We start from the raw sequence: 22909 nt of genomic DNA on the forward strand, positions 1-22909 counted from the left end.
CAGGGATGGGGCCCATATTAAAAATCACTCACATCTTTATGCTCAGCACTCTGTAGCTTTAGTTTAATAACTGACATGAAGTAACTCTTGGAAGCTTTCGCTCTCAGAAGCCAGGTTATGGTGGTGCTTCCAAGGCTCATGAGGGAAAAGTCAGGGATACGATGTCCTCACCTGGGCATGCTGGCCTCGGCCATCCACAGGAGATCCATGTTGCTGGCCAGAACAGGAAGGTGGGGATACGGAGCTGTCGCCAGGCCAGCTCCAGGGTGTCCATTGCTAAGAAGGACATCTGTAATCAGCTGCAGGTTTGTCTCCCAGCGGACTGGCTCCCCAAGAAGGAGGACCCCTAAAAGTCAAAGGCACAGGGATGAAGGAGCAGGGTGCTTGCCCTGCCCTTTGTGGTGGGCAGGTAGAAGGCCCTTCAGAGACCACAGGGGCCTGTCAGTAACACCTACCCAGAGCTGGAGGTCTTTACTAAGGCGCACATCAGAGGGGCCCTGGCCAAGCCACGTCCCAGTGTACCCTGGGTGAACAGAGCCCAGGGCCTAGCAAGGAACACCCTAAAGGTGTCCTTTGTGTCCCCTGCTGTCTCACAGAAGCAGCAGATCTCATGTTGCTGTTTCTGTGGATGGGGCTCTACCCACCATACCTGTATACACCATACCTCATCCCACAAGCACCACTGCACTCTACGGGGGCTAGCCTCCCTCAGCCACATCTCTGAGCCATGCATGAGAACTTGGAATGAGGGAGCCCTGAGCTCTGATCCTAACAGCCAAGACTCCTGTGGAACGGTGGTAGTTACCCACTGCTAAACTTCAGTTGCCTCAACTATATCCGAAATAAAAAGAAACATGGGCCCTGGAAGTACAGCTCAGTAACCAAGGACTTGCCTAGCAATCCTAGCAATACAAAATAAACAATAACAACTAAGGCTGGCATGACAACGCACACGCACACACACGCACACGCACACACACACGACAGCACTACCGCTTGCGAGGTGGACACGGATGCTAAATAGCTCACCCTCAGCTACTGATCAAGCCACAAATCAGAAGCCAGTGATTACTACATGAGATCTCTTCCCCAAAAAAGATCAAGGCCAGTCCAGGCTACAGAGTAAGGCCTCTGTCTCAAAACAAAGCAAAGTAAGGGAACAGAGCGCGCTCAGTGGTTGGAAACATTTTCTGCTCTGGCAGAGGACCTGAGCTCAATCCCCAGTACCCGTGTCCAATGGCTCACAACCACCTCTAAGGATCCAAATGCCCTCTTTTGGCTTCCACGGGTTCCTGAATACATGTGGCATGTACATAGACACATAAAAGTAAAAAATAAAAGTGTGAACTGGCACACCCTTTAAATCCTAGCACTCAGGAGATAGGAGAAAGTGGCTCTGTGAGTCTGAGGGTGGCCTGATCTACAAAGTGAGTTCTAGGACAGCCAGGGCTAGGTAGAGGCCCTGTATCAAAACAAATATTTAAAAAATAAAGTTAAAATTGGAAGATGGAGGACATGTTCTGATGGTCACAACTGAACACTCAGCAGAGCATTTACACAGGCAAAACTGTCCCATCCCAGCAGGACCCGAGGTACCCCCAGTGTTCACCCATAACTGCTGGAGAAACTCCATCTTATGTCTAACCACAAAGTATTTACTTACTTATTTATTCTTGCGTGGATGAGTGTTTTGCCAGCATGTATTTATGTGCACACCTGGTGTGAGTTTGTGGACGACTAAAGAAGGCTCTTGATTTATCAGGAACTGAATCTACAGACGGTTGTGAGTTACCATGTGGGGGCTGGAACTCAAACCTAGGCCTGCAAAACCTAGGTTTTACCTGCTAAGCCATCTCTCCAGCCTTCCAAAGTATTGTACAGTTTTAACAGTTTTTAAGTGATCATACAATCAACCAAGAGACTCCAAATATTTCTTAAAAATTTACCACGAGGGGGCTAGAGAGATGGCTCAGTGGTTAGGAGCACTGACTGCTCTTCCAGAGATCCTGAGTCTAGTTCCCAGCAACCACACAGTGGCTCATAACTACCTGTAACGGGATCCAGTGCCTTCTTCTGGTGTGTCTGAAGTATACTCACTTAAATAAATAATTCTTTAAAAAAAAATTTACCGGGGTTGGGGATTTAGCTCAGTGGTAGAGCGCTTGCCTAGGAAGCGCAAGGCCCTGGGTTCGGTCCCCAGCTCTGAAAAAAAGAGCCAAAAAAAAAAAAAAAATTTACCATAAATTAGCTGGGCAGTGGTGACACACAACTTTAATTTTGGGAGACAGAGGCAAGCACTCTGTGAGTTCAAGGCCAGCCTGGTCTACAGAACAAGTTCTAGGACAGCGAGGGCTACACAGAGAAATCCTATCTCCAAACAAAACAGAGTAAAACAAACAAACAAAAACAAAAAAAAAAACGAACAAAAAACCCCAAGAACTCCATTTTAGAAATCAACTCCCCGTGGCAACCCTGCCCACAGGCCCGTATCAGTGCTAAAACATGACCTTATCTGTTGCTGGAACACTCCAGGTCGCTCAGTTTAGAACAATCATTTTACTTCTCAGATAATTATAATGCCAATGTCTCACCAAGACATTTTCCTTTCATTCCCTGCACTAAACTGCTTTGTTTGGTTTTGAGATAAGAGTCCCTGTGAAGCCCAGATAGCCTTGACCTCAAATGCCTCAGCCCTACAGGGGGAGGCTTCAAATGTGCACCACTCCGACTGGCCACTGGTTGCTTTCTGATATGACTCATGGGAAAGGTATTTTACTTCAGGATGGCAGTAAGAAGTTACAATGTCTTTCTTGTCCGAGGGAGACCTAAGCGACACTATACTAGACTGTCCATACCTATGACTTCCTGAGAGTTACTGTGCTTCTAATTCAAGTTAAGCACTGCAGAGAAGGAGAAACCCCCAACACCGTCTCATGATGTGCACTGATGTGCACCATCTGCATAAGAGTCTGAAAGGAGAGAGGGAAAACAAAGAGCCCACGGCTGCCCGGCACAGGGCCTCTTTACCTTCAATGGCAGGGAAGTCACTCCTCGGGCGCTGCCAAAAGACAAAGAAGTGCCATCAGTGCCAGCCACTTTCCACCCCTGGGGCATCGAGTCTCCAGAGTGGAGGAGAAGGAAAGACGGGTCCCCCGAAGGCCAGAGACCACCCACAAGGACCAGCACAACCGAAGACGACGATGACAAAACTGAGGAAGAAGAAGCACCAGGGAAAGGAAGCCATGGCCCAGACTGGACTCCATCCCTGCTGAGGGATGGTGTCCAAGAGGCGTGGCCAGCTGTGCTTTTCCAGCCCAGACAGAGAGCAAGGGCCTCTAGAGTCAGGGAGCTAAAGGGGGAGGTAGTCTGTGAGAGAGGAGCTCTCTGGGCGTTAGAATTCTCATCCTTATGCCAGTTCCAGAGGCGTTCTTTCTCCTTACAAGCCGTGGGTTCACTCTTCCCTGAACCACTGCAGTCCTGGCTGACGTGAGTCAGCTCTCCTGTGCCAGGCTCAGCCTTGGAGCTGTTCTGAGATGTGTCCCACTCTATATTCTGCTTCTTCTCAGAAGTTTAGTGACTCAGAGAAAGCTCCCAAAGGACAGGATCTGCTCTATAGCTTGAAAATCCTGGTAGGAGAACTGATAATCTATGGTCTATTAAATTAATGAAGTAAGCCTATCTGTCTGTAAGTGTATTTTATCAAATCCTATATTGTTAACATAAACTATCAAATGTATAAAAGATTTTATGAAGGATAGGCCAAGAGGCACTGTAGGAGACAGGCCATCATATTCCAAAGGATCAAAGAGTGGCCTGGAACTGAAGACCCCAAGATGTAAGAAATCACGGCTGAGTATAGCTTAGGTGGCAGGGACCTCCGAAGTCTGCACAACCTAGGTTTGGCCACCCAAAACAAATGAAGCTGCTTTCTTCAACAACGAGCTGAACAGCAAGGGCAGCGGGAAGACAGTCATCAGTGTTTCTCTTCTCACAAGGCAGCCTGGCTGTGCTTCAGGGTAAAGGAGCAGGAGTGAGTAACTTACAAAGGAAAACCCGGGGAAGTCACCAAAGTGCACTGTTGACCTAAGCAAAGGCCCAGACTCTGAACAGAGTTGCTAGGTAATTCCTGCAAAGCAGAAGGCCAGAGAGTGGAGCCCACTGCTTCTCTCGGCCACCCTTACCTACCCAGGGACACAGCCCTCTGCAGACACACCACTGCAAGAAGGCAGTGCAGAAGCACCGTAAACCAACATGCAGCTCCTTACAGAAGGCGGCCACATCAACCGAGGAATTCACTCCAAGAACAAACAGGAAGAAAACCACAAAAAGAGCCCAGGAATACAGTGAAGGGTGAAGTGACCCACCGTCCTTATTACCATGGTCTTCGGCCGCCGCTGAAGGTCCACCATGTCCAGCTCTGGGAAGGCTATTCGCAGATCATCTACTGTCACCACATTCTGGAAGCCTAGTCTGTAGCAAGATCAGGGAAGCAAAGCTACACAGTTCTGGGAAGATGCTTTTATAGATAAGTCAGGTGACAAGAGGGCAGACCCAACCCAGTCCAGTCCAGACCATGGCAGGCAGGCAGGCGGGCAGGCAGGCAACTATCATAAACCCGACAGTCACCAAGTGCAGGCCATGCAGGCCGGGACTGCATAGACAGAGCAGATGCGTGCAACACCAGTGCAATCCCTTGGCACCCACTAGGGCATATTCCAGGTACTTGAGTCTAGCTACACCAGCAAGACCCAGAGAACAAGAGGCCAAAACCCCACTGTGGACTCAAGGAGCTTCTGCCATGCCAGGGCCACTCAAACTGGTGCTCTGTGATCCTAAGTACTGGGTGGGGAGGAGCTAGGCAAAATCAAATAACTGGTGAATTGCTATTTCCTCTGGATTGAAACATTCCCTCCTGGAGGGAAGTGGGAACCCCTGAAAGTTAGTAGATCCACAACCTCCCTCCTGTACTGCTTAAATTCCTCTCCCCCATATGGCTATACAAGATTGTGGGGGAAGAGAGACTCCCATTAGCCGAGCTGCTGCAGGCCGTCCAGGGAGCTCCCAGAATGCAGCTCTTATCAGCCACCATTCAAACCTTTCAGGATTTTCTGAGGCGTGCCCTTTGGTGAAGTGGTTCCCTTTCGCGCCAACTAACTGCCTGGTTCATTAAGTCAATTGGTCTGGCCTTGTCTCCCTACCTGGTTGCCTCGATGCGTTCACATCTCCCCAGGAAAAGTCACACAACAGTCAAATAATTAGAAGAAACAACAACACTGACTGTCAAACCCCATTCAGCAAGGAAGGGACTGTCATGCAGAAGACCATGCTGACTCCAGCCTGTTCTCCTCCATCTCCTGTCCCTAACTCCATCCCACCTTAACTAGTCTCAGATGACACTCAAAACCAGGATGGAAATGGTCACTCTAACAGCTCTACCCAGCAGCAGTAAAGCCTGCAGCAGCTGTCCACTGCTGAGTTCAGGAGGAGATTGTCCACCCCCAGCCTATCTTTCTGTCCTCTAATGCCCAAGTCTTTACCCCTGCTCCGGAGGTCCCCCTCTGCACAAACCTGCCCAAACCTGCAGTCAATCTCAACCTCTCAGCCCATCTTTTCAACTTTAAAAATACATTTATTTAGCTGGGGAGGGCGCATGTTGGATGGCAGGAGACACCTTAAGAAGTCGGTTCTCTCCTCCCACTGTGTGGAACCTGGGGACTAACTACGGTGGTTAAGCTTAGAAGCAAGTGCTTTTACCTGCTGAACCACTGCCCTGGCCCTGCCATCTTCTCTTCTTTGTGGTACTTGGGATTCAAACCAAGGCCTCATGACGATACCAAGTACTCTCCAACTGAGCTCATGCCCAGTCCTTGTGTTGTAACAGTTCATCTCTTTTTTAATTACATTTATTTGTGGGGATTATGACCATCAAAGAACAACCTCTGGGAGTCAGTGCACTCCTTTCACACACAGGTGGCCAGACTCGGTCACAGTGCCCTCATAGCTGAGCCTGCTTCCCGCCTGCGATGACTGTCGTCTTGGCTGGACCTACATTCACCTAAGAGACATGAAGTGTTGACTAAGACAGGAATGGGAAAGGATTAACTGAAGGGGAAAGATTCTCGCTAGAGTAGGGGCACTTTTTGGAGATGGTCAGATATAAGAGGTCTGAGGAATTCCAGCATGTACTGAAGTTCTCTCCAGGACCACTTGGGCTTTCAGTGCCAGCAGCTTTTCAGTGCTGAGGGCTCGATCGGTGTGGACTGAGCAGCTACAGAGTTCTTAGGCTCTCTAACAGTAGACAGCCATTTCTGAACTACCCAGCTCCTACTGTGTAAGCAAAGTGAATAAATCTCATTTATGTTTATCCTATCAATTCTGTTCCTCTAGAGAACACCCGCTCTCTTACACATTCCTCTGTGGTTTGTGGGTATGTTTTCCCTTCCTAAGCATGACGCCCCCGTGTAAGTCACATTCCCCATGCTCTTACCAGGGTCCCAACCTGCCTTAGAGCACAGCCTAGCATGGTTCCCAGGAAGCATCCAGGGCACATGAACAAGCTGCCTTGTGACCCTGTCCTTTGCTTTCTGAGTACACATAACCAAAAGTACACTAATCCAAAACAGGAGCTGATGAGGAAGGATGAAGGCTAGTGCGATACTCCCACTGGAGCAGTGGTTCTCAGTTTCCTAACGCTCCAACCCTTTCATACAGTTCCACATATGGTGGTGATCCCCAGGCATAAAGTCACTGTCGTTGCTACTTCATGAATGTAATATTGCTACTGTCATAAATCATAATGAAGAATCTAGTGTTATCTGATGTGTAACCCCTGTGGAAGGGTCATCCGACCCCCAAAGGAGTCACAACCCACAGGCTGAGAATCGTTGACTTAAAAGATTCTTGAATTCTTATGGAGACATACCAGATCAAGATTCCTCAAGATTAGGACAAAGGACTCTGCACACTAGGTTTTTCGGATAGCTCTGATGTGGTCTGTGGTCTGCTGCCAACAGTCTCAAGGGCTGACCACACAAAGCATTTATCCTGGTTTCCCAACATCCCACTGCACAACTCCGGCACCTCAGGCCTTCACCCTCCTCTCCATCCAGAACAGCAACATGAAAAGGATACGCTCTGGCATTTTCCACCAGGGGTCCCTGCCCAGACACTAGCATCCGCTTGTTGTGGTACTGCAAGAAGAGTTTCATGGGGCTGTGAGAAAGAATGACTTGGTCTGGATCCACCTACAGAGACAACCAAGGAACAGGAAAGCAGAGGAAGATAGGGTTGAGAGAAAATAACAGGGAGATAGCCACTGGGGTCTGTCACTGGGAAGTGGGGCAGGAGGGGGCTAAAAACAAAACACTGTGGTTGGGGATTTAGCTCAGTGGTAGAGCACTTGCCTAGCAAGTGCAAGGCCCTGGGTTTTAAATAAATAAATAAATAAATAAATAAATAAATAAATAAATAAATAAATAAACCAACCAACCAACCAACCACTGTAAAAGCCTCTCCTAGCACCTGACACTTGCTAAGACTTAGTCACATAACAAGAACTTACCTAGGGCTGGAAATGTAGCTCAGTGACAGAGTACTAACTAGCCCAGTCTGTGGGAGACCATGGGTTCAACCAAATAGGGAATTGCCAAATTTAATTCTCAACACACAAAATAAGAGCAGCATTATCAGATGTAAGATCCTGCTGAGCTTAGCTTAGAGACCCCTCAGAGTTCTTAATATCCGTGCTGGAAACCACAGACTTTGCAACCATGGTCAGAATAAATCTGTCTTGGACACAGACACTGTGTTTTCACTTCTACTTAAAAATTGGGCTTACCCTTACCTCTGCAGTGGTATCAGAAGTGAGTATTCTGTCACTGACTCATACCCCAGCCCAAGGTCTAGTTTGTGTTGTATGCATGTGTGTGTACATGTATGTGAGAAGATGCGTGTGTGGAGAACCTGAGGCCAACCCTGGGTGTCTTTCTCAATTCTCTCCACACTCTACTTATTTTTTGAGTCTCTTACTCAACCTAGAGATCCCTGTTTTGCCAGACTGGCTGACAGGCTGTACTGGCTGGCCAGCGAGCCTCAGGGATACAACTGTCCCCAGCCCCTCCAGCCCTGGGATTACAGACATGCCTGCCACCAAGCCTGGCTTTTCAGGTGGGTGCTAGAGATGAAACTCAAGCACCTGACCTGTGGTGCCATCCCCGGGTCCCAAGACTTAGATTTTCAGCACTAGCTCCAACAGTGTAGTCTCTATTACTATTTTGATGGAGGTCTCACTACACAGCTCAGGCTGGTCCCAAACTTGTATTATCCTCTTTCCTTGGTCTCCTCTGTGCAAACAGAAGTGCTCATGACCACACCAGGTTCCTTGGAATGCTTTTAGAGCCCTTTATGGAAAAAAGGGTTTCAATATACTGGATTCAGTCTCTACCCTGGATTCAACCTCCACCAATCAGCCTTTATTGACTCTCTTGGTTACAAAGAACCCCTTCTCAAAACTTAGTTCACCCTTACCGAACAGGTGCCCGCCCTGACTGCCCGCCCGTCTTGGATGCAGTGAGGAACTAACTACAAAGGGGAAAGCTGCTAGGATTTCAGAGGACAGCACTCACAGAGAGGTACATCTGCAGGCCATGTGCATGGTTGCAATTTTTGTTATTTTCTTGTCCCAAAGTCTATATGCAGCCCAAGTCACCTATAAGTCATAGGCCTGCTGCTTCAGTCTCTCAGGTACCTGCCACTCGTTCTATTACTGTTATTAATGAGAGCTACTATTGCACAGCCCCATCTGCACTGTGGAATGGTGAACACAAGTGACCTTCACTTTCAGGGGCCAAACTTCTAGAAGAGTCATGAAGACAACAAACTAAACTGCTGGGCTGGGGACACAGCTGGCCGAGTGCTTGCCGCGTAGGCATGAAGCCCTGGGTTTAATTCCCAGCACATAAAGCAGGTGTGGTAGTGCACAGCTGTGATCCCAGAATTAGTGAAGTGCGGCCAGACATCAGAGTCATCACCATCTACTAACAGATGCATAAGTGCTTGTCTCAAAGTGTAGGGGCAGAATCCTATCTCCGTCCCACCTCCCCACATAGGGTAATCCAGCCTGGTTTTGAACAAGGCCCATGAAGAGTGTGCACCACTATAGCTAGTAACGCCATGCTGGGACCCAACTTGTGGCTTCACATGTACTAGGCACAAATCCTACCCACTGAACCTCGTCCTCAGCCCCACAAGCTGGATTTCTGTGCTCACTCAATTGTGTGTGAAGAAGACTTTACTGATGTCATCACAAGGCTAGGCTGGAACTGTGAGAACTTATGTAGTCTCGGACTCCCACTGCCCCAGCTGTACCTCAGCCTAACCAAGGCAGGAAGGGGTGGGGCGGAGGCTCCAATAGGAATCTGGTTTGGGTTTCCATGCCTCTGGTTACTTCTTACCTTGCACTCCAGCAGGGCTGACAGCTCCTGGGCTTTGTCACGCTGTAAGATGTTCCCAGCATTTGTGACAAAAACCACAGGTACCTGCAGCTGCCCCTGGGAGTTTACCAGCTTGCTGAATGCTTCCAGAGCAGCTGGGATCACCCTGTGGCCTCGGACCAGCACTCCATCAATGTCGAACAGTAAGCCAAAGGTGGGAGAACGCTACGAGGGGAGGAGAGAGAACCGGCATGAGTCAAGAGACAGAAGAAACTCAGGGAAAGAGACAATCTCTTTTAGGAAGGTCTGTCCTCAGCCCCCTGGTGAGCCGTGGCGTAAACGAGGCACAGCCTGCTTTCTTCCCTGTCCTTTGGTGGTGCTAGAGACTAAGACTCTACCACTGAGCTGCACCAAGGCACGGGACTTCTAACTGGCCAAATCCACGTGTAGCAAAGATGTTTAAGTTTACGGAACACAGAGCTCCCTCCCTGAGGTTAACTCTGTACCAGGCACAGTGGCACGCACCGGTATCCCCAGCACTCAGCAGGCAGAGGCAGGCATGTCCATCTTGGGCTACACAGTGAATCTGAAGCAAGCGCTGGGCACACAGCAAACAATACAAGCAATTTAAAACTGGAAATAGAGGGATCCAAAGAAACCACGAGCCCAGCACTTTAGTACAACCAGTTTAAATCTTCTCCTTTACTCCTTTTTACCCCATAGCTGTTACTATTAAAACATAATTCTGTGCCCGGTTCTCTGTGGGAGATAAACATTTTAACCAAAAGCATTGGTATTCATAGCCATCTTTGAGGGAAACACTATGCATATAGTGTTCTGCCAGGTTGTGCGTACTGTGCACCATGTGTGTATCTGATACCTGAAGAGGTCAGGCAGGGTGTCGGATCCCTTGGAACTGCAGCTACGAGTCACTGTGAGCCATCGAGTGGATGTTGGTAATGGCACCCAGTGCTCATAACTGCTGAGCCATCCATCTGCCCCATCTTTTCTTCTTCTTTGTCCTCCCCCCCCCCTCACCCCTCACCTCTCTCTGTGTTTTGAGACAAGGCCTCACTTTGTGGACCTGGCCAGTCTGGAACTCACTACTTAGACACAGCTAGTGTGGAGTCTCTGAGATCCACCGCTGCGGCCTTCCTTCCAATTGCTGGAATTGTGTGCCACTGTTATGTGTCACTGTTGTCACTGCTGTGTCACTGTTGTGTGCCACTGCTGTGTGTCACCATGCCCAGCCCTATTGAGGTTTCGCTTTAGTGCTCCCTTCGCCAGCACACACACTAAAACTGGAATGACAGAGATTAGCACAGTCCGGCCCAAGGACAGATTCCTGAAGTGTCCCTATTTGCGCTGGCACCAGCATTCCCATCAGGACACTGGTGCCAAGAGTTTAACCCAATCCATGTGATGACATACTCGGGGGAACTAAATTTGAGAAGAGAACACCTTCAGTTCAGGTGGAAGGTGGTGTCCCGCATCCCCGACTCGTACGAAAGCGGCTTTTCTGAAAATGGATCCAGTATATGCTTTGAATTTTTTAACTAAAGTTTGAAGGGGGAAAGATTGTTTTAGAGGCTGGAATATACCTTAGTGGTAAGTATACTTGTCTAGTGTGCTTCAGGACATACGTTCAATTTCTAGCATCACTTTTCAAAAAGAAAAAATCATTTTATAATCATGTTCAGCGACGTACTCATAATCCTAGCACCTAAGAGGCCAACCTCAGTTGCAGAGTAAGTTCGGACAGCCTGGGCTACATAATTTTATCTTTTAAAAAAATGTGTTCATTTTACTCTAACAACATACACAAAGTTTCAAACAAATGAAGCCCTTCAACTGCTACCAATAGCATTAAATATTTTAAGAGATTCTCAACTTTCCCAGATGGTCCAACTCTCGCTTTTATGTTCTCTGGAAACGTACTACATACATTTAACAGTGCGCCTGCCTACATGCACACATGTACAAATGTGATCGTGTTACTCTTTACTTCCACCTCACTATGTTTGTTTGTTTTGGTTTTTCAAGACAGGGTTTCTCTGTGTGTCCCTGGCTGTTCTGGAACTCACTTTAGATTGGGCTGGCCTCAAACTCAGAGATCCTCCTGCCTCTGCTTCCTAAACACTGGGATTAAGACGTGGCCCACCGTGCCCAGCGGCCCATCTTATATTTTTTAGTTGGTGTCTCTTTGGTGACTTGCCAATTTCTAGACATAGTCCACTCCCTAAACATCATTTCTAGTTCCCTAACATTCCGAGTGAATAAACCAGTAACACCATTCCATTGGTCATTCCTGAGGTAGAGGAAAGCATCTCTGTGACCTCATCTACACAGCAAGTTCCAGACAGCCAGGGACATACAGTGTGTCCCCAACTCAACAAAGAAAAAAGTTGAGTTTGGCCGGTGAAACGGGCCCGGCAGGAGCACAAACCTGACACCGAGCTTCCTCCGCAGACCGCACATGCTAGACGCTGACACTGACACTGAGCTTCCTCCGCAGACCGCACATGCTAGAAGCAGAGTTAACTCCCCAGCTGTCCTTTGAAAAACACGTCAACCTACATGGCCACTGGCACTGTATTTCATCCTTGCAATAAAGATAATTATTAAACTTCATTAACTTGAATATTTAAAAAATATTCAAGGCTGGAGACACAGTTCAGTGGTGGTATTTCTACCTACCATGCATGAGGCCTAACAAAAAGTTCAATTCTCATTGCCCCCCCCCCTTTTTTTAAATGAGACAGGGTCTCTTTGTGTAGCCCTGGCCGTCCCGGAACCTGCTCCTTAGACCAGGCTGGCCTGGAACTCATAGAGATCTGCCTGCCTGGGCCATGTGAGTGCTGGGATTAACAGCGGGCACCACCACTTCTATAGCCACTCCCCAATTTCTAAACATTCCATTTCTTAGTTTATAAACTGCCTGCTAATATAAAAGATATTTCTCAATTTTCAAAACAAATGAACTAGCCTAACCTGTCTGCTATTTCTCCTTTGTTGGTGCCAGCTAAGTCAAGCCACTCTCAGAACACATGAGGTCTACGCACAGAGCCCTATCAGTGATGAGAAGCCAGACCCAGGTAAGAAAAGGCACGGTGTCACAGGCCTGTAGTCCTCGCTCTAGGAGGTTGGGGCAGCCAGAGCTCTATAATGAGACCTGTCTTAAACAAAAGCCCACGCAGGGCTCTCTGTAGGCCTCATGCTGAGTTAACAGGCAGAATGGGAGCTAGTCTAGAAAACAAGCAGCCGCATTCTACAAACAGGAATCCTTCTAAAGGTCCAACTTCTCAGAACAACTAGAGATAGAATCATGGACCTTACACATGCTAGGCAGGTTAGATCCCTAGCTCTGAACATTCTAAGCCTGATAATTACATGTATGGTAAACAGGCTGAGTTTCTGGGAAGAGAATCTTGAGCTATCAGTGAAAGCACTACATACTAAACTCACCTGTCAAAACTGTTAAACTAAGTGTGGTGGTGCGTGCCTGCAGTCCCAGCACTTGGGAGACTTACGGAGTGTGAATTCAAGGCCAGCCCAGGTTTCCTAGGGAAACAGTGTTTCAGAAACATCCGGACATCAGGTGGCTCAGTGGGTAGTGGCACTTGCTGAGTTAAATCCACAGAATCTATAAGGTAGCTGAGACCCTACTCCTGCAATTAGCCTCTGACCTTCACACATGAACTGTGCCATGCACATACTCATGTCGCACACATATAATAAAATAATGTAAATCAAAACAAAACAACAGTCTCCCAAGGGCCCAATCAGTTGTGCAGGACAGGAAAAGCCCCTGACCACAGATGAGGAGAAAAGATACTTAAAAACACAGCCCCAGGACAGTCTATGCTGAGGAACGTGGGTAGTGAGAAAGGCCTGGACCAGTGGACCTCACCTGCAGGGATGGAGGACTAACCACAGGCTCCTGTACCTTGAAATCTGAAAAAGGAAAATGGCATCCTCAGGCCTGATCACAGAGGATCGTGCCTACAGAGAGAACAAGAAGGGAATTGAGGTGAGGGACAAGAGGGGACCTTCTGCAACCAAGACAGCAATGGTAGGGAATTTATTTCAGGCAGCAGCAAGAATGGAGAAGTCAGGAAACTGGATGAACTGATCTATAAATAAGTAAACCAGGCGCAGAAAGGCAAGCACCAGTTTTCCTCATATGTGGAATTTTAAAATTTTAAAGACGAGACAGGAAAGCAGGAGGCCGATGGGAAGGGTTTCCGTTTTATTTACCCCGTAATCAATGTCCCTACTGCACTACCTGTGTGTAAGAAAGAGGTCACACAGAGACTCAGTATGTTATATAGTTCACATACTCAAATGAAACACCACACAATGAGAGAGAAAGGGCACCTTTTACTAGGAAGGGAATTCGCCGGGAATTAGAAACTACTAAGGTGCAGGGTAGGGAGGAGAGCAACAGGGATCGCTGTGAGTTTTATGGGGGCCCTGGGGACCATGAGAGAAAGACTGATGCTGATGTGCAGCAGTGAACCAAGGGGAACAGCGGGTGGTCAGTCAGGAAGGACCTGTGGGGCAGGACTACAGATGGAAATGTCTGTCAGCTGAAGAGATGCTCGGTGGTTAAGAGCACTTGCTGCTCTTCAGAGGACCCAAGTTTGGTTCCCAGCACCTACACCAGCACCTCACAGCTGTCCACAACTTCAGCTCCAGGGGATGCGATGCCTCTGGCCGCCAAAAGTATGTGCCCTTGGGTGCACAGGCCTACATGCTGACACACATGTCCACATGCAGACACACACACCCACTTGCTGACACATACACCCACATGCAGACACACACAGTCACTTGCAGACACACACACATACCCACTTGCAGACACACACATACCCACATGCAGACACACACAATCACTTGCAGACACACACCCACACCCACTTGCAGACACGCATGTCCACATGGAGACATCCAGCTGGCTGCACATGATTTTTTGCTGTTAATGCAAACTCACACAAGATCCCCCTGCCTCCACCTCCTGAATGCTGGGATAAAAGGCATGTACCAACACCACCTGGCAAAAAAAGCTTTTTGAAAGTAGTTTTTTTGGAAGTGGGAAGTAGGAAGAACAGCGCCATTTAAGGGTGGAACACGTGAAACCTCAGAGAAGCAGCAGTCCAGGTAACATGGAAACCAAGTAGAGATCAGGAGACGACGTTCTGACGTTCTGTGTCAGGTACGCTAAGAAGGAGACTAAGTAATGGCCTTATTTTCCTTCCATTAAGCAGGTAAGAGCTCCCAGGGGAGTGGCCTTTACCCAGCTTATGTACGCACAGTCTCCTAGGCTTAACCCATGGGCCAAGTTGAAGGTGGGGAGGAAAACTGGAAAAAGGGAGACACCGACTCAAATCAATAAGACCATCACTTCTAACCACCAGAAAATACCAGCCAGAGAGACGTATGCAGGAAACACACAAACAGAGCCAAAAGCCTCCAAGGCTGATCCCACTGCACCTTAGCTCAGGAGAGTATACTGGGCTCCAAGCCAAACATATAACAAACCTATTTCTATGTGTTCTATCAAACTCTGAGGAAGTGTCTTATCTCCAAATGCCGTGTTACCTAACGACGCTGTGTCCCCTCCCACCATGTCCCCCCCCCCCCAATACCAGCTACTAAAGAGTGTGACCAATTATTACTTAACTTGTATGATGCCTGGGTTCTTTTCTCAGCTCCTTCCCCCTGATCAAAGAACCAACTTCTGAGAGAATGAGTCAAGGGCTTCTCTGCTGGCTTTACAAGTGCTGGGTCCTGAATCCCCATTCACACTGAGCAATGGGCAAGGCTGGCGCCTCTTCATTACTCCCTGGGCTGCTCCTGGGGGCAAGCGAGGGTTCTCGGAGGGACTGAGGCCTCTGTCTGGCCACACTGCACCCATCACCTACTTCAGTGTAATCAGTGTCCTTTACTCATACCCAGTGGCTCTCAGGATCCCTGCGGCCCTTCCCTATTGCTCAAAAAAGGGCTAATGGGCTCTTAACTCGGACTCGTGGGGAAACTTCAGTGACCACAGGAAGCCCTTACTTTTTTTTTTCTTCAGAGTTTTGTCCTGATTTTATCATCTTGCTCTTCTTGGAGAGAATCAGCATATAGGCCTGAACAGATGAGAGGGTACAATTTCTCCATAAACTTGCCCTGACACTACGCTTAGGCCCCTCTAGGTCTTCAGTAATGGGTCTTGTGTGACCCAAAGGAGGGGTGGGAAGCACTTCCCTCGAAATATTTCCCAAAAGGTCAATCACTTCAACTTCATTTTTGTCCCACTGTGAATTGAAGCAACACTCTTCTGGATCCTTGAAACCAGGCCTGGTGGCACATACCTGTAATCCTAGCACCTAGGAAGCAGAGGCAGGAGGATGGCTCGTCAAGGATTTTCCGCTAGCCTGGTCTACAGGGTGAGTTCCAGGTCAGTGAGGGAACATATTGAGGCTTCTTACACACAACAACTTATAACTTCAAAATAAGTTGAGAGGAATTTGTTAGGCATGGTAGTAGCACTGTGGTTCAGTTTAAAACACCTCTTTTGCCCAGGTCCAGATGGGTTTAGTGCAGAATTCTATCAGACCTTCATAGAAGACCTCATACCAATATTATCCAAACTATTCCACAAAATTGAAGCAGATGGAGCACTACCGAATTCCTTCTATGAAGCCACAATTACTCTTATACCTAAACCACACAAAGACCCAACCAAGAAAGAGAACTTCAGACCAATTTCCCTTATGAATATCGACGCAAAAATACTCAATAAAATTCTGGCAAACAGAATCCAAGAGCACATCAAAACAATCATCCACCATGATCAAGTAGACTTCATCCCAGGCATGCAGGGATGGTTTAATATACGGAAAACCATCAACGTGATCCATTATATAAACAAACTGAAAGAACAAAACCACATGATCATTTCATTAGATGCTGAGAAAGCATTTGACAAAATTCAACACCCCTTCATGATAAAAGTCCCGGGAAGAATAGGAATTCAGGGCCCATACCTAAACATAGTAAAAGCCATATACAGCAAACCAGTTGCTAACATTAAACTAAATGGAGAGAAACTTGAAGCAATCTCACTAAAATCAGGGACTAGACAAGGCTGCCCACTCTCTCCCTACTTATTCAATATAGTTCTTGAAGTTCTAGCCAGAGCAATCAGACAACAAAAGGAGGTCAAGGGGATATAGATCGGAAAAGAGGAAGTCAAAATATCACTATTTGCAGATGATATGATGGTATATTTAAGTGATCCCAAAAGTTCCACCAGAGAACTACTAAAGCTGATAAACAACTTCAGCAAAGTGGCTGGGTATAAAATTAACTCAAATAAATCAGTAGCCTTCCTCTACACAAAAGAGAAACAAGCCGAGAAAGAAATTAGGGAAACGGGGCTGGGGATTTAGCTCAGTGGTAGAGCGCTTACCTAGGAAGCGCAAGGCCCTGGGTTCGGTCCCCAGCTCCGAAAAAAAGAACCAAAAAAAAAAAAAAAAAAAAAAAGAAATTAGGGAAACGACACCCTTCATAATAGACCCAAATAATATAAAGTACCTTGGTGTGACTTTAACCAAGCAAGTAAAAGATCTGTACAATAAGAACTTCAAGACTCTGAAGAAAGAAATTGAAGAAGACCTCAGAAGATGGAAAGATCTCCCATGTTCATGGATTGGCAGGATTAATATAGTAAAAATGGCCATTCTACCAAAAGCGATCTACAGATTCAATGCAATCCCCATCAAAATACCAATCCAATTCTTCAAAGAGTTAGACAGAACAATTTGCAAATTCATCTGGAAAACAAAAAACCCAGGATAGCTAAAACTATCCTCAACAATAAAAGGACTTCAGGGGAATCACTATCCCTGAACTCAAGCAGTATTACAGAGCAATAGTGATAAAAACTGCATGGTATTGGTACAGAGACAGACAGATAGACCAATGGAACAGAATTGAAGACCCAGAAATGAACCCACACACCTATGGGCACTTGATTTTTGACAAAGGAGCCAAAACCATCAAATGGAAAAAAAGATAGCATTTTCAGCAAATGGTGCTGGTTCAACTGGAGGTCAACATGTAGAAGAATGCAGATCGATCCATGCTTATCACCCTGTACAAAGCTTAAGTCCAAGTGGATAAAGGACCTCCACATCAAACCAGATACACTCAAACTAATAGAAGAAAAACTAGGGAAGCATCTGGAACACATGGGCACTGGAAAAAATTTCCTGAACAAAACACCAATGGCTTATGCTCTAAGATCAAGAATCGACAAATGGGGGCTGGGGATTTAGCTCAGTGGTAGAGCACTTACCTAGGAAGCGCAAGGCCCTGGGTTCGGTCCCCAGCTCCGAAAAAAAGAACCAAAAAAAAAAAAAAAAAGAATCGACAAATGGGATCTTATAAAACTGCAAAGCTTCTGTAAGGCAAAGGACACTGTGGTTAGGACAAAACGGCAACTAACAGATTGGGAAAAGATCTTTACCAATCCTACAACAGATAGAGGCCTTATATCCAAAATATACAAAGAACTCAAGAAGTTAGACCACAGGGAGACAAATAACCCTATTAAAAAATGGGGTTCAGAGCTAAACAAAGAATTCACAGCTGAGGAATGCCGAATGGCTGAGAAACACCTAAAGAAATGTTCAACATCTTTAGTCATAAGGGAAATGCAAATCAAAACAACCCTGAGATTTCACCTCACACCAGTGAGAATGGCTAAGATCAAAAACTCAGGTGACAGCAAATGCTGGCGAGGATGCGGAGAAAGAGGAACACTCCTCCATTGTTGGTGGGATTGCAGACTGGTACAACCATTCTGGAAATCAGTCTGGAGGTTCCTCAGAAAATTGGACATTGAACTGCCTGAGGATCCAGCTATACCTCTCTTGGGCATATACCCAAAAGATGCCCCAACATATAAAAAAGACACGTGCGGGCTGGACAGATGGCTCAGTGGTTAAGAGAACCCGACTACTCTTCCAGAGGTCCTGAGTTCAATTCCCAGCAACCACATGGTGGCTCACAACCATCTGTAAAGAGATCTGATGCCCTCTTCTGGTGCATCTGAAGACAGCTACAGTGTACTTATATATAATAAATGAATAAATCTTTAAAAAAAAATAATAAAAAGACACATGCTCCACTATGTTCATAGCAGCCTTATTTATAATAGCCAGAAGCTGGAAAGAACCCAGATGCCCTTCAACAGAGGAATGGATACAGAAAATGTGGTACATCTACACAATGGAATATTACTCAGCTATCAAAAACAATGACTTTATGAAATTCGTAGGCAAATGGTTGGAACTGGAAAATATCATCCTGAGTGAGGTAACCCAATCACAGAGAAACACACATGGTATGCACTCACTGATAAGTGGCTATTAGCCCAAATGCTTGAATTACCCTAGATGCCTAGAACACAGGAAACTCAAGACGGATGATCAAAATGTGAATGCTTCACCCCTTATTTAAAAGGGGAACAAAAATACCCTTGGCAGGGAATAGAGAGGCAAAGATTAAAACAGATACAGAAGGAACACCCATTCAGAGCCTGCCCCACATGTGGCCCATACATATACAGTCATCCAATTAGACAAGATGGATGAAGCAAAGAAGTGCAGGCCGACAGGAGCAGGATGTAGATCGCTCCTGAGAGACACAGCCAGAATACAGCAAATACAGAGGCGAATGCCAGCAGCAAACCACTGAACTGAGAATAGGACCCCCGTTGAAGGAATCAGAGAAAGAACTCGAAGAGCTTGAAGGAGCTCGAGACCCCTTATGAACAACTATGCCAAGCAACCAGAGCTTCCGGGGACTAAGCCACTACCTAAAGACTATACATGGACTGACCCTGGACTCTGACCTCATAGGTAGCAATGAATATTCTAGTAAGATCACCAGTGGAAGGGGAAGCCCTGGGTCCTGCTAAGACTGAACCCCCAGTGAACGTGATTGTTGGGGGGAGGGTGGCAATGGGGGGAGGATGGGGAGGGGAACACCCACAAAGAAGGGGAGGGGGAGGGATTAGGGGGATGTTTGCCTGGAAACCGGGAAAGGAAATAACACTCGAAATGTAAATAAGAAATACTCAAGTTAATAAAAACAAATAAATAAATAAATAAATAAATAAATAAATAAATAAAACACCTCTTTTTAAAGGTTCCCACATAGTTTAGGGTTGAAATGATAAGAACCCCAGGATTTAAAGTCTTACAGCTGCAAAGTGGGAGAGATAAGCAGGCATGCCAAAACGCTGTGACTGTTTATCTGAAAGATAAAAATTTGGAATTCGGGCTGGAGAGATGGCTCAGCGGTTAAGAGCACCTGACTGCTCTTCCAGAGGTCCTGAGTTCAATTCCCAGCAACCACATGGTGGCTCACAACCATATGTAAAGAGATCCGATGCCCTCTTCTGGTGTATCTGAAGACAGCTACAGTGTACTTATATATAATAAATGAATAAATAAATCTTTAAAAAAAAATTTGGAATTCATACTCTCTCTTAATTTTTGGAAACTCACATAAAAAAAAAAAAATCAAAGCCCAGCAAGATGGCTGTTAAAAGAGTTTGCTATGAGGAAGCACAAGGTCCTGGGTTCGATCCCCAGCCCCGGAAAAAAGAAAAAAAAAAAAAAAAGAGTTTGCTTTGTAAACCTGAAGACATATGAGTTCCATACAACACACACTGGAAGGTGAGATCCTCAAAGTTGTTCTCTAACCTACCTACATATACCTACTTCTCTTTCTCTCTCTCTCTCTCTCTCTCTCTCTCTCTCTCTCTCTCTCTCTCTCCCACACACACACACACACACACACACACACTGATCATGGTGGTGGTGGTGGTGGTGGTGGTGGTGGTGGTGGTGGTGGTGATGATGATGATGATGATGATGATAAAAGCTCCTTTGCCTTGACGGCTGCACTCCTGAGCCGTACACTGGTCATATTCAGTTACCTTTTTAGAAATACGAATCCGCAAGTCTTTACTTCAAACAGAAGTGGAAACGAATTAACTGCTGAGGAACATTCCTGACGCGCGGGAAGGAGCTGCGAACCCACGCAACGCTGACCTGGGTTTGGTTCGGATCGTTTTCCTGGGACACGGACTCTTCCAGCGGGCGGAAGGTGAGCACCCGGACACCGCCTCGTAAAGGACCAAGGATTCCGCGGCTCCACGGTCTCCGGGAGGGCGGCCCCAGGCCAGGATGCTCGATGCCCCGCACGGCCCTCCCACCCACCAGCCCTGGGAGTGCAGACCCCATGCGTCCTCACCTCAGCGCGGTCCGCGACGTAGCCCCTCCGGGGTCCGTAGCCCTGGAACTCCGCGGACAGGCGCACAGGCAGCTTCCACAGACAGCGCCCGGGGCCGAGAACCCCCAGCCGGGCGAGCGCAGCCATCGCGCTCGTCGCGCGCACGCGTAGACTGCGGGTCTCGCCTACTCTGGAGCCCCCTCCCCGCGCACAACCGAGCAACCAATCAGCGGCCGCCCGCGCGGAGCCTCTCGGGGGTGGTAGTCCGACCATACTCCACGGACTCGAAGTCCCAGTGCGGAGCAGAGAGCGTGCGGGCGGCGTTCGCGTCTCTGTAGTTGTATAGAGAGGCTCTGAGTCTCTCGCTTCGCCGAGAGGAGACTTGGGGTCAGCAAGTTGGTGAGCGCGGCCACCCGGGCTGGGAGGACAGACACCTGACCAATCAGTGCATCTGCTGACTTCCGGAAGCGTGTTTCTCGGCCGAAGTCTCAACTCCAGAAACCTTACTTGGTGACTTTTTGGAGCTGGGGCGACCGTGTGGAACTAGGCAGCCTGACTTTGAATCCGAGGTTGAGGAAGAAGAACTTTGTTTTGAGGCCCACGTCCTCTGAGCTTCATCCAAAGAATGTTGAATGGAGTGCTGCTTTTTTTTTTTTTTTAAGATTTTATAGGGCTGGGGATTTAGCTCAGTGGTAGAGCGCTTACCTAGGAAGCGCAAGGCCCTGGGTTCGGTCCCCAGCTCTGAAAAAAAGAACCAAAAAAAAAAAAAAAGATTTTATTTATTTATTTATGCATATGAGCACACTGTCGCTGTCTTCAGACACACCAGAAGAGGGCACAGATCCCATTATAGATGGTTGTGAGCCACCTTGTGGTTGCTGGGAATTGAATTCTGGACCTTGGCAAGAGCAGTCAATGCTCTTAACCACTGAGCCATCTCTCCAGCCCGGCGCTGCATCTTACTCTTTAAAAATCCTTTTATTCGGTAAACATGCGTGACAGTCCTATTTCCTGTGGGCTCTGACCCAAAACCCGGGAAAGCCACATGTTGAATGATCTCCTTGATTCACACTTGGTAGGTAGGTGGGTATTGATGTGCGAAAACAAGGTGAAAATGGTCATTGTCGGAAGTCAGATAATGTCAGAAGTCAGATAATGAATTCAACAAACATGTAAGGTGTACAGCTAAGCACTCTGCGGAGAGAATGCTTCAGTCAGTGGGGGTAGAGGGGGGGGGAGTGAGCCTACAGTGTATCTCACTTCAGTTGTGTGCATGGCTTCTCAGCTTTGAAGGCTAAGATCAGAAATCACAGGGGGTTGGGGATTTAGCTCAGTGGTAGAGCGCTTGCCTAGGAAGCGCAAGGCCCTGGGTTCGGTCCCCAGCTCCGAAAAAAAAGAAAAAGGAAAAAAAAAATCACAGTAACCACTGTTGAGGAAAAATTGGAAGATGTATTGCCGTTAGTCAAACCTGCCATGGCACACAGCACATTCCAGCCAAGAGATACAGCTGTATAGGTTTTTTTTTTAACCTCTTCCTGCTATTCAAATAAACTAATTTAGGAAACGGTGAGTGGTGGCTCATACCTATAATCCCAGCGCTCCAGAGGCTGGCAGGAGGATCACCCCAAGACATTGTCTAAATAATAGTAGTAGTAGTAGTAGTAGTAGTAGTAGTAGTAGTAGTAGTAGTAGTAATATAAAGAAACCGATTTAGCAGCTAGTAGCCTTTAATTGTATCCACACTTGTTCTAGTGACAGCCTCCTGTGAAAACATATTTTACCCCTCACCAGATAGGAGTCTTCAGAACTCAGTCTTCAACCCATCCTGCCCAGAGTGGGGATGCAAATGGTGAGAGTGCCTCTGAAAGCAACAGGATACATAAAAACATATGAGAGAGAAAGTGTAAAACACAGCTTCTGTTCTGAATGGCTACTACGGAAGTTCACTGAACTGTGTAGTCTGGGTCTGTGACTTTTTTTCTCCAATTCTTTTTATAATAAAGTTAAAAAACAAAAACAAACCTGGAACCTTGGGGCAGTGGTAGCCCTTGCCTTTAATCCCAGCCCTCTCAAGGCAGAGGCAGGAAAATCTGGTTTACAGAGGGGGTTTCCAGAAGAGCCAGGGCTATACAGAGAAGCCCTGTCTCACCCTCCTCTTTCCCTCCCCCTGAAAAAAAAAA

The 22909-nt window shown here is 47.1% G+C and overlaps 1 protein-coding gene across 5 annotated transcripts in view; it reads right to left on the minus strand.

The window, feature by feature from the left end:
* The window catches only part of Hdhd5 (haloacid dehalogenase like hydrolase domain containing 5), a 52716-nt gene extending 31796 nt beyond the window's left edge, over positions 1-20920 (minus strand). Inside the window, exons 1-6 of one of the 5 annotated variants that reach the window (XM_039107661.2) lie at positions 20751-20920; positions 9453-9656; positions 7132-7244; positions 4365-4470; positions 3028-3058; positions 172-346 (exon numbers count right to left, since the gene is read on the minus strand). In XM_039107661.2, the coding sequence (XP_038963589.1) occupies positions 172-346; positions 3028-3058; positions 4365-4470; positions 7132-7244; positions 9453-9656; positions 20751-20876 (755 nt within the window). In that variant the 5' untranslated portion in view covers positions 20877-20920. The remainder of the gene's footprint in view (positions 1-171; positions 347-3027; positions 3059-4364; positions 4471-7131; positions 7245-9452; positions 9657-20750) is intronic. The other 4 variants (XM_006237247.5, XM_063286119.1, XM_006237246.5 and 1 more) reach the window with 4 other exon arrangements.
* Between the last annotated feature and the right edge of the window lie 1989 nt (positions 20921-22909).

Source organism: Rattus norvegicus, chromosome 4 (assembly GCF_036323735.1).
Source record: "Rattus norvegicus strain BN/NHsdMcwi chromosome 4, GRCr8, whole genome shotgun sequence".
Lineage (NCBI taxonomy): Eukaryota > Metazoa > Chordata > Mammalia > Rodentia > Muridae > Rattus > Rattus norvegicus.